Source organism: Sciurus vulgaris, assembly GCF_902686455.1.
Source record: "Sciurus vulgaris genome assembly, chromosome: 4".
Classification (NCBI taxonomy): Eukaryota; Metazoa; Chordata; class Mammalia; order Rodentia; family Sciuridae; genus Sciurus; species Sciurus vulgaris.
In genome coordinates, this window is record NC_136464.1 from 64844925 (window position 1) to 64857771 (window position 12847).

A 12847-nucleotide genomic window follows, 5' to 3' on the forward strand; every position below is an offset into this window, starting at 1 on the left:
CTGAGGGGAACACAATAGCAATTGTGAGGCTTTGTTCCTGTTCTTTTACAAGGTAAACTCCACTGGGGGGCTCCTGATAAAGATCTCTGTTTTATGGTATGAATTTTGGTGGAGAAGAAAAAAATTCTGTGTGGTGTGTAAGGAGTAGAAATATCAGAAATCAAGAGAGCTGTGAAAGAGGTCTCCAGTTTCACCTTTCAATAGACAAGAATGTGAACTGAAAGCTTTGGGCATCAAACCATGAAATGAGGAGCCATGTTGACAGGCAGGAAGCGAAGAATGAGCCTATGTTAGGACCCACCTCAGCCAAGAAAATGGCAGGAGAGTGCAATGTGGATTCTGTGGGGAAGACTTGGCTTGCCCAAGAGCTACCAAGAGCAAATCTTACTGTGCTTTTAGAAAATGAAGTACGTATAAATGATATCATTTGTATTCTATGCTAAGACACCAAAAAGGCATGGGGTCCATTATCACTAAGAACAAAACATGGTCACTTGTCAGAATAGCTCTCTTCCCTGGGAAAATGATCTGCTCACCGGGGCTTCATTACCTACTCCAAGGCAGAAGTTGAACAAGAAAACTTTTGGAAGGCTTTAATACCCTCTTCTTTCCCCTGGAAGTGGTGAGAGTTTTATCTCAGACTCACTGTTAAAATTCTGACATTCTCTCCATGGTCTTGGAGTGCCTAGGACCCTAAGTGAAGAGAAGAGCAAAAGGCACATGGTGCTAGGACCCAGAAATATTGTGGCTTGGCTCCTATTGAGGTGAGTCAGCAAGACAGAGATAGCTTGAGGTTGACAGTTCCTCTTAACTGGAATTATGTGGACTTCAGGGAGAAGGTTAGAGGCAAGGTGAGAGGGTTAAGAGAGAAACTTCAGGTTATTCTTATATACTAACTAGTCATTATAATATTAATAGCAGTTCCTATTAATACCAGGTACTTTGTGTGCCTTTCACTTTAATGCATACATAAAAATGTTATCTTCATAGTATGGGTGACAAAACTGAGATTCAGAACTAAATAGTGCAGTGAAGAGACAATGGTACACAGCCCTTAAGTCCCCAGGTTTTGTCCAAACACAGATCTTCCTGTCTCTGCTAGTCCAAGCTGCATTCATCTCAGCATTGGAGATGTGCATCTTCATACACTGCCTGAGAAGTGTCAACACAGAGGAGATACTAAATGATTATCTGTGCACAGGTTAAAGGAATTCCAAGATCCTGAAGAATTACCTAAGAAATCAAGAGGAGCAATTCTTTTTTCTCAGAGGCAAGAGACCTACAGAATACATGTGTGGCCATTCCACAAAAGGTCAACCCACTACATCAGAAGCAGCACTATGGTTGGGCACACTACATCTCTTATAACGTATCACAATAACCATGTCACAACTCTTAAAGAGCAACCTAGTTGATTCAGGTCCTACTTAATACTGAGTAAGAGAAACTCAAGAATCATATGCTCTATGAATTCTGGCCTCTAGGACTTAATTTTACCATGTCTGAGTTTCCCAGGATCTCCCCAACAGAGCTCGTCAGGGAATTTGCTTCACCGAGGACTCTTTGCCACCTCCAAGGGTATCTAGATTGATATTATCCCCGCCTCTCTGCCTTTCAAATGAGGCCACATTGAAGAAAGCTGGGGTGGGCTTAAAGAAGCTGACTTTATGGCCCAGGGATTAAAATTCACGATCATAACAGAGAACATGGACCATAAACAGCACCCAGCCCTCCATGGTGCCAACCAGCCAAGATGGCAGCAATTACTCTTCTCAATGAGAAAACAATGACTAATGTAGAATGCAGTTAAATGGATCCTTTCCAAAGGCAGATGAACAGTATTTTAAGAATAATAAATAAACATAACTATCGTATTTTTAATGTCAAGCGTATCCCACAAATGAAGGCAGGCAGTATCCATGTGTAAAAATAGGCAATCGACAACTACATTTAAGTCTCAGGCATGTTAAAAACCACTGGTTCCAGAGCTTCTGAAATGTTCACCAATTCCCCACAACACTTAAGATTTTGGCCTAACTTTGTAATAACTTGTACAAAAACAAAATGTTCCAAGAGGTTTTCAGTGGATGAGTTAAAGATATATTTTAATGGTAAACAATTACATTCTTCTGTCATCTGATACTTTTTTTTCCCCTTTCTTTTTTGGAAACATGCTTTCTGAATTTTCAATAGTTCCTTTGTGAAGGCATCTGTTACTCACATAATTGAAAAGATGTTTGTGCAGTGGCATGCTTGAGAGTACAGTTATTTAATCTTAATGATAAAGCCCCGAGGACAGAAAATCATAAGTAGAAACCTCTTGTTATTTATCAAAAAGAAAAGGGGCTAAGACACCTAATCTATTCTCAAATTTAAATTCATGCTTGATGAAAACTATCAATAAAACATGGGACCTGAAAAGTTTCTTAAATACTATAGTTAGGTCCAAAGGCAGCAGGGAGGTAGGTTGAAAACAAAAATGAGACAATAAAGGAGCCTGACAAAGAAAAACTGCTGTTTGGCAAGCTTTTTTTTTTTTTAGGTCAAACAAAGAAACTTGCTGCAGTTTTACAGCATGACATACACACTTGATTAGTTTGTGCCGGAGGGTGTTTTTACACTCAACAGTGTAAACTCCAACTTCTATTAATTACAACTCGCATTTAGAGGCGAATTTAAGAATTTTTAAATACAGATTTTTTTTTTCAAAGGCTGTTGTTTATTTTTTTTTAAACAGAAACCAGTTTTTCTACTCCAGGGCCTGGCTGGGGTTTTGTTTTTCTTTTTCAAAGTTTCTTGAAACATCCAGGCATTGGAAAGTTATCAGAGCATTTTAGGCATGCTGAGTGATACGGAGTGTGAGGCTCTTCTGTATGAAATTACTTGACTATCCGTTGGGGAGAAATTCTTTACAGATAAGAAGATGCTACTCAGTGTAGGGTATGTTGATCTGGTTCAGGTCTCCTGTGAGAACCAGCTTGGTGGGGTATAGACAGCAGTGCACAGCCTCAGGTCACCTAACTCTGAGCCACTTGTGTTTGACTTCCTGGGCTGCTGTCTGTTGATAAGGGACAGCAGGCTGCCTGCTGGTTCAAGGAAAAGGAACAGAGCACCTGGTGGCAGTGTTGCTGAGGGAGGAACAAGAGAGAAGCCACTGGCCAGGACTTCCCTCAGCAAGACAGTTGGGAAGGTGGTGTACAAGGCCATAGACTGGTCACCACTATCCTGGATGTGGTTGGACATAATGAATCCACTGGACCACAGGGCAAGAGAGTTAACAGACATCAAGAGAACAGACTGCACTTCCTGCCTTTCGAAATTCAGTCTTAGAATTCTCCTGACAGCCCCTCCCACCACCACATTCCCTACCTCTTTACACATGTTTCCTAGTGGGAATCTCCCTTTTTGTTTGGATTTAATTTAGTTCATTCAATCCCTGTTTCCTGATATGTTCATTATGCTTCACTGGGAGCACTGGAGAAATTTCAAGGAATGCCCTTCCAAATGGTTTATTTATTGTCCTTGAAATTTGCAACTGAGTTACTTTAGGCAATTAGAATGATGTATCCTAATTTCTAATCCTATCATTTAAAGATCCAGTTCAGATTCTAGATCCTCTAGGAAGACTTTTCTCATTTCAGTTGTAAATTCCTTCCTGGATCCCTACTGAACCCGTTATTTGTATCCATTATGCAACTGGTTATTCACACCTTAAATATTTAACTCTTCTCCAGGCCTGTATGGTCTATAAGTCAGATCTTGTCATAAATTAGAAAACCCAAGAATCCTAGCAGCTTCAAGTTCTAATGAGCTGGCAGTAGAAGTAGCTGGGGGTGCCATGTTGAGGATTGTAAGGCTGAACCTGGGCTCATGGGAAGCAACATTGTGTTCCCTAATCAATCTCTGCCATGGGTGTGGTAGCATGAACACCTCTTTATTGTTTGCCAGTTTCATTCTCAACTCTTTGGTTCATATATTCTCATATGAATATATGAATATATAAGCCAGCATATGGTTGATGTTCAAAAAACACCAGCTAGCTCTTGAGGACAACAGCAAAGGAAAAATGGCAGTTGACCACATGGAAAATCTATCCTATTCAAGAAAAGGAAGAGGAAGCAACTAGGAGATTCTTCTTAACCAATTTCAAATCCAATCTTAGGCTATGTTGATAGACTGATAACAGCTCCCATCCCAAGAAGTACTATGTCACATCTGGAGTAGCTTCGGGTATTCTGAGTGACACAAATTAGAGGTATCTATATGAGAGCGAGCCAAGTTGAGGAAGTACCATAAATTGTGCTCTGAGACTTGATTGAATGGAATAAGAACACTTGGAATGTGCCAAGTGTCTGGAAGCGCATCACTGAGAAAAGGAAGCACACAACAAATTGGCCCCAAAACACAAGGCAGGGTCAGTGGGAAGCCACACGAGGCACATGCTCTTCATGTACAAGAGAGTTTGGAAGCAAAGCACCTTCTACCATGTTGCTCCCTCCACAGTCTCCCACTGCAGGTACTTAGCAGACTCTGCAGAGCCCAGTGCCAAGCACGGTTCAATCCCACGGAACTTAGCAACCTGTGGACTATATTTTCCCTAAGGGAATGATTGGTTTATTTATGTAAAATATTTTCAGGAATAGTAGAGCCAATATCTATAAAGTTAGGTGACTTTACCTACAAATGATCTTAAAAATATGGATGGATAGGAAGGGTAGACACTGCATCTGACTATGGCAATGGTGTTGGCTGATCTTACTGAGCATCTCTGGCCCAGGGCCGTGAAGGTGCGCTTCAAATAATCAAATAATCTTCTGCTATCCTACCTTTCCTCTGTGCACATCTATGCCATCTTCCCTGGTAAGTATCTGAGTTTGTGACCAGGGTGTGGAGCAGTGCTTCTCCAATGACTAGAGGAGAATGGTCTTCTAGATTCCCATCTGATACTTTTTAAAAATACATAAAAATGAGTTACTAGAAAAATGAAATTTAAAAAGTCACACAAAATACACGCCCAATTTTTTTTTTAATTATATTCAATGAACATAAAATTATTATGGCAAATTTCAGGGTTAGTGTATCAAAGCTTATTCACAATTGCTGTGCTTACTATTAGCTCTTTTTGGGATAGTAGCAAGCAACTCATGGATGGGACAGAAAAAACTCATTTTAGTGGTAGTGGTCTTAGCAAGGGTAAGTGCTAAGGGACCTCTCAAATGTAAAATTCTGAGTCCTGCCTGTGACTTTCTCAATTCTGTATTTATTAGCTTCAAGGGTGTCAAAACGAGCAATAACACATGAATTGTCCGAAACATGAACAGAACTGTAACTCACGTTGACTTTCCCTTGGCCTATCGTCATGGTATGATTAGCTGAGTTCCTTAGAACCTAAGAGATTTTTTGGTCTTTATTTTAAAGCACATGCTCATCTTACGCAGAGCATGAAGCTTCCCCTGCCCTGCCTACCACCTTTAGCAGGCCCTCCAGCTGTCTGTCACTTGGTTTCTGCCCAAGTGCATCTGGCCAGGGCACAGCTCACCCCAAGTCACTGCATCAGCCACGCAGCATGACAGTCTTGTCCAAGAAATGCTTATGGGAAAAGCAGAAGGTTAGAATTTGAAATTGGGTATTCCGTATGCAAGAAGATGAAGTGTAATTGCTCATTTCCCTCACAAACAAATACATTTGTTTATGATTTTGATTTTCTAAATACTCAGAAAAGCACATCACAAAGTACTTTTGCCTTAATGCTCCTTTTAAAATCCCTAATAACAACTTCATGTGCTCCACAGAAACAGACCATGTAATTTATTCAGGAAAATTAAAACCAGTAATCTGGTATTCTGTGTAAAGATTTTTTTCCCCCTGCTTGTGCTTCAAAAACATTTAAAAGAAAAAGAGAGAGGGAGAGAAAGAAAGAAATCTGCATGTGAAAACAAAGCCTTTAAAGTGAATTAGCATTCTAGAAAAATCAAGCTAAAATTCCATAAAAGTAGCCATTTTCCTTTTGGTTACTTTACTGATAAAATGATTTGAGGCATCTTAGGTAAAGAGTTGGACAAAAAGAAAATGTTCCACTTAGAAGGGTCCTGTGCCCAGGAAGATGTGGGCATTTTTCTTTGCGTTATAATCTATAGTAACTTTATCTATAAATCCTGAGCAAAAAATGTCCAGAATAACCACATTTCATAAGCTTTGCTGAGTTTGAGACATCTACATAGCAACAGCCTTGCGATGGGAACACATTAATGCTTTTTATATTGGTAATCATCTGTAACATGAGCAATTAAGTACAGTACTAATGGACTATGGCCAGGAGCCTGGTACTAATATTAAAAACTGACAGAGATGAATAGGTTTGGAAGCAAAACCAGGCTGACAAAGACATTTTTATGAAGTGCTTGGACCTATTTGATTTAAACCAATCAGAAGCAAGTTTGGACGAGTCGGGCCTTCAGCGACAATGATGCATTCACAGGCATTGTACCATTTCTGCTGTGCCTTAAATAAAAACACCCATTGATTCTTTTCAACAGCCCGCACTTTCATTATTACACTCATTAATAAACCAAAAGTGCCCAACTAATATACAACTAACATTTACTGAGGAACTGGCTACTTTTTTCTTGTAGTAAAATGAAAACATTTACTGGAATCATGAACCACACTGCATGAAAAATACATCAGTGGATAATGCATAGTAGATCACTCACTCCTTTTTCATCTTCTAGGAAAGTAAAGCTGGAGGGAGGGGACTAGCGAAAGGAGCAAGTCTCTATAATAAGAGGGAAAAGAAGGAGAAACCAGCCGCTAGGTAGGGATTCCAATCATTCTGATCTGGTTTGGGAAGGCTGTAAGAATTTCAAAGGGCATCTCCAGACTAGACATTTGCCTGCAAAGTCTCCTGACCCTTCTCAAGGAGTCTTCTTGAAAACAGTGGCCCTTCACCAATCTAGTTATTTTTGTTTTATCTGTGTTTGTGCAGCCTGTGACTAGCAAAATGATGAAATCCACCATAATCTCGCAGTGTTAGCCACTAATACAGTCTCTTCTTTGATCGTCTCTGTATAGATCTGACTCTCCTCTGCCTCTCTCTGGTAGAACCAAATAAAGAGAAGATGCCCAGGACAGTAATTTCTAGCTTCTTATCCCCACCATAACACATGGGATTATGGGTGATTGATTCAAGAAGGATAGTGGCATTGCAAGTGCAGTCTGAATTTTTAAAAAATAAATCAATGATCTTCAAATATGGGTGGCTGGCTACCATTAGATAGTAATTATTTATGGCACCCCTTGCATCTGATTATAAGATCACAAAAGAAATATGGAGGAAACACTAAGGGCTTGCTAATTGCCTGAAGATCTGTGCAGAGCTGTCCCTGTTGAGGTTTCAACTTGGCAGCTGGATTATTGTCTTTCAACTGTAAATTCACCCAGCTGTACTCTGCTAGGTGATGCTAGGAGAGGAACTCTTAAATGGCATGTCCCTTTCATCAGCTGTCTTCCTGTGGTGGTTCCACAAATAAGGGGCTCTAGGACACATGAGAAAGGGATAAGGGACCCCTTTCTTTCTGTTTTGCTTGCTGTTCATATCAGCATCAACCCAACAGTTCTTCACAACCCAATAGGGCGTTCTGATCTTGTAACAGTTCTTCACACCGCTTAAGAAATTCCATACAGTAAGTTCTCCTTACTGAAAATCTAGAGTGGTTTCTATTTTTCCTCCTGCACTCTGACTGATAATACACCGACTAAACAAATTCTAGACTTGGAAAAATAACCTGGCTCTTTAAAATTTTAATCCTGTGGGAAACAAACCTTTATGAAATATCCAGTCTGACCTTAAGACTAATGAAAAAACTTCTTAAAAAAAGAAAATCCTAAAAATGTTTGGTAATGTTAGAGTTTGAAGTAATGCTACTAGAATTTTCCAATTTGATTGATTAAAGGTTTTGGGAAATCTGCTACTCTAAGAAGAGGTAAATCATGACCCAAAGTGCATCACCTTTGAAAGAAAATATCTTGGCATTTCATTTAAGACTGAGGTTATTTTTAGTCACAACTTCTCCAGTAAATTATACACACAGACACATACACCACATACAAATACACACACCCACACCTGGTTATTGGATTCAATCCTTCTCTCTATCCCAAACATTATCCACTTATTGTTTTGACCATGTGATACTTTGTAATTCTTTGTATTAGTGTGTGCATTCTTCAACTACACTGAGGTACCTACAGCACAGAAGTTTGTTGGTTCAAGTGTTGGGGACATTTGCACACGGAGGAAAGGGACATTCGCTCTCAGAAGTGAAGTTATTTGAAAGCGGAGACAACATTTCTAACAAAAGTGTTTTAATTAAAGCCTTGATTCACAAGTCAAAAACCAAGCAGACTATGGTATCCTTGGATGTTATTTATAGAACACACACCTGAGTAGATATTGTACATCAAGGGTGTACTTTTTATGTACAACGAAGATGTGTGGGCTTTTGTATTAAATACTGAGAGAAATAACATTCATATTTTAAAAATTGATGCATTATATTGAAAAACAACACTATAAAGAGCAGCCATTTGAAAGTCTACTGTCAATCTTTAAAAATCCTTCTGGATTCTAACATTGCCAAGGCAAGCTCTTGAGAATACTTTGTGGAAATTTTTCATGAGGTACTAAACCCAACTCAAATTACTTTGATTATTCCTACAAAAGCATTCTAACTTTTGTTGAATGGCCATACTAAAAGAGGCTCTGGGTTAAATGCAGTACAGAAGAAAGTACAGCAGAACTGAAAGGAAACACGACTAAGAATGATGTGTTAAATGGCATCACCTGAGAATGCCCACATATAATCCAAAGGTGAATGTCGCTACTCTAGATTGAAGTGGGAATAGTAACCAACTATAAGAAGAACAACCAGTAAATTTAGTAGTTGTTTTACATTTCAAAGTAGCAAGTGAACTGGTCTGTTTATTCAGCTTATTTAGCTATGTTTTGACATCATTCCATGCATAGCCACTACTAAAACACACACACACTTCTACTTGATCGCCCAAGGTCTGACTTTGAAACCAGGTTGCTCAGTCCATCAATGAACTTTGACAGGGAGGTGCCAAATTATTAGACAGTTGGTACAAACTAAACCAATGAAGCTTGAAGCAGAGCAAAGATGATGCACACATTTGTAAACCCATCGTCATCGTTGTAGGTAACCCAGTCCTAACGCAAAGGGGAAAGACTCGGCTACTCTTGCATTGCTTCCTGGTTGCATTATCACCACCCTTCTGAAACAGGCAAAATTGTTAGAAAACTAAGCCACATATAGTTTGGCAAGAAGATTTCTCGGGACAAAGGCAAAGCCATAGAAGAAAAAAAATACTAAAATGGGAAAAAAACAACAGACCCTCTCTGAGACCAGTGCAGTTATCCTAAGAACACTTACTTTTAAATGTTAATTCAGTTACATAGCAACATCATAGTAACATGGTAGTTCTTTTTTTTTTTTTTTTTTTTCCAGAAGCTTAAATGTTTCATGGTAAATGAACCTACAGAAACATCCTGAGTAATCTTTGCCTGCAGTGGGGAAAGAAGGCATTGCCAGACAGGTGGTCACAGGATAAAACCGAACTAAAAGAACATCTAATTTTAGACCTGTAACTAGAGAAAGTCATGTTCTCTAAAAATCACAGGGCAACATGCAAAGAAAATGCCATAGGGATATTTTCTGTTTCCTAAAAGGTCCTTTAGACTTCCTCTGTCTTATCTTTGACCAGAGAGTCTTCCAATGAACACGCTTTTAATTTCACACTTTCCAAGAAACGGTTCCTTACCTTTCATAATGTCTGCGGGTGCAAGTGGCGGCGCTGGTGCTCCCAGGATTACCGCCTAATTCATCATAAATATGTTTCCACTGACGGCGGGCTGTTATCTGAAAAAATGGCAATGAGAAATTCAATCTAGCACCATCAGAGAGTCACAGTGCCAGGCTTCAATACATATGCAACAGTCAGAAGAGAACAGTCTGTTCTGGAAACCCAGAAACAGAGAAGTCCAAGTGAGTATATGGGGAGACTTGTGGTTTTATAGCAAGAACTCACTTTACAATAAAAATGGAATTCAACTTTTGGCTCTATATTTCTGTCACCCTAGTGTGTTTTCATTAAGGTATCTCCCTGGCTATTCAGGTTTGCCCCCATGGTCCCAAACTCATACCCTGTTCCTTTACCTCATGTGAAAAATCATCAAAATAAAATCACATTTCCACTAAACTTTATCTTAGTTTGTCAGTTTAAATGGATCAAAATTAACACTGGTTGCTTAAGGCTGGTGGAGGGGGGTGGTCATGTACAGGGGTTAAAAAAAAAAAAAAAGAACTCTTCACCAAACATGCTTTTGTATCTTCTGATTTTTGAATTATGTGATATGCTACCTACTTTAAAATATAAATAAAATGATTACATAGATTAAAGTGATCAATTGTTTGAGGAATTTATAGTCATCTCGGGCTCTATTTTTATGCCAGCTCCTATAACTACCAAAACAATACCAAAAATCTGAAACTGTACATGTCACAAGCTGTTTATTTTTATTCACTTAGGTCAGGAAAATGGGATATTGATCAAATCCTACGAAAACTTACATATTCCAAAGTTAGAATGCTCACTATGTGTATTATTGAGTTGGGTGAATAAAACAAATAGCTTGAAATATACTGAACTGCTCACTGTGGTCTTCTTTTTTAATATTACTTTTGTACATGAATTAAGATTTTAACAAAATAACAGATGCAAGATCTGGCAAATGATTATTTTGGGGAAACCAAGACACTTATTATATCCAAGTAAGACTAGTGTTTCCTTGAAACTAGGAAGATAGGGCAAGTTCTGAGGTCCTGGTGAACATTTCAAAACAGGGTTACAGGAAAACCGTGCCACTGGAATATGTAGGGGACAGAGCACAGCAAAGGTGCCAGTGGCATTTAGTATAATCAGAGCAGGAATTTTGTTTGAAAAATATCCACAGAGTTCCCAGCACCAGCAGAGTTCATAAAGGGGTGAAAAGCATCAGTGGGGATGGGGGAAATCTCAATTTGCAACTGGGAGGACTTTGTAACTGCAGTCCGTGGAGAAGGGTGGGGAGATATTACAGGGCAAATAGTACCTTTTCCATTTCTAATATAAAATAACCCTTTTATTTCCATAAATCCTTCTCAAGAGATCCAAATAAGATCTCAAAGACAAGGTTAGTTTTGTATTCTTCAATTTCCCAAAAAGCATTCTCAAACCTATTTCTTTCAGTAGTTCTCATTAGAGTGAACCATGTCTTACATCTATTAGTATAGACAACTGAAAAAAATCCTTCATATTTATGGTTTGGTTTAGATAATTGATTTCAAACCCCTTTAAAACACTCAATATACAAATTTTGGAAAATCATTATATACTGAATTACAATCTCCTTCCAGTCTTTAAATGATACAATCTTGAGCTGATCTATTCTAGGGTCATCTATGAAGGAAGAAGATGATCATCTCCCAGGGGTTTTAAGGGACCTTAGAATACTGGGTTCCCTTGAAACACACCTCCACCTTCCCCTCCCTCAGATGAGGTGTGAAGGTCCAGGAAAGCACAGCGAGGCCAGAGAGCAGCCTAGGTGTGTCCCTGTGGTCACTTGAGAAGAAACCTTCACTCTCATCCTTATATCTCTTGTACACAGAACTTTACATGGTATAAAAGATTCTCGCTTGCTATCATTTAATCTTCTCTTAGCCTATGGGATAGGTTGTTGGAATCTCCTTCACAGATAAAGGAGGCAAGATTCAGAACTTGCATAACTTGCCCAAGGACACACAGCAGTACAGCGGTAAAATCCAGACTCATATGGTTGGTTGTCCTAAGAGAAGGCTCAAACTTCTTTCCACAACATCAAAGTAGCCTCCTCATCAGAATGACCCAATGAACAGGCCATGCTTGTAGCAAGGTGGTAACACAGAACTCTGGGGCCTCTTCCATCAGATGAAGCAGATGACTATGGAAATCACAGCTTTTGCTATCAGTTCTCAACCTTTAGAGTTTTTGGCCTTTCTCTTTGGGAAAATACCGCTAACAGGTCAGCATGAATCAAAGGGTAGATTGGGGAATCATGCACTGAAATTTTATTGTCAACTATGAAGTCAAACTATGTTTCCTTCCATTCTGACTATTTGTGTCTCTAGTTAGGATAAGAGGGTCTGTATTATGTTCACTGAGACCCAGTGAAGTCCAAATTACATCAGAATTCATCCACCTACCCCTTCATTCATTCACCAACAATTTACCAAATATCCTCCATTTGTTGGGTCTTACGCTAGCAGTTGGGTGCAAAGATGAAAAACAGACCCAACATCCAATGTGACTGCATTCTAGTGGGGGACACCAACAACAAACAAATGAACATACAGACAAAATAGCACAGGTCATGAAAAAGGTGACACTTTATACATTTCACTGCTAATAGGGACATTTAGTGCAGGCACACTGGCCTTGTCTCCCTCCCACAACATACCATTTAGACGAGGGATTGTCCTATCAAACCCTTGCTCTCATAAAAATGACAAACCTGCTTTAAGAATAAATAATGAATTATCCAAAGGGGAAAAAGGCAATCTCACACTAGGTTTGAAACCTCGGCAGCTGGAAGCACCACTGTGCATTAGTAAGCAATGTGCAGCCAGCTCAGGGTCTATGTTAGCCCCCTGGCTAGTAGTTTCTGGTGTTTCAATACAGTTTTTATCAGGGGGGAGGGGGGTTCATCTGGAGCAAAGACAGGGCTGGGCCTTGGAGAAAGTGGTCTCTCTGC

The 12847-nt window shown here is 39.4% G+C and overlaps 1 protein-coding gene across 2 annotated transcripts in view; it reads right to left on the minus strand.

Annotated features, from left to right (window-relative positions):
• The window catches only part of ARID5B (AT-rich interaction domain 5B), a 210773-nt gene that overhangs the window by 15052 nt on the left and 182874 nt on the right, over positions 1–12847 (minus strand). For both annotated transcript variants that reach the window (XM_079138545.1, XM_079138544.1), the window contains one exon: positions 9841–9938. In XM_079138545.1, the coding sequence (XP_078994671.1) occupies positions 9841–9938 (98 nt within the window). The remainder of the gene's footprint in view (positions 1–9840; positions 9939–12847) is intronic.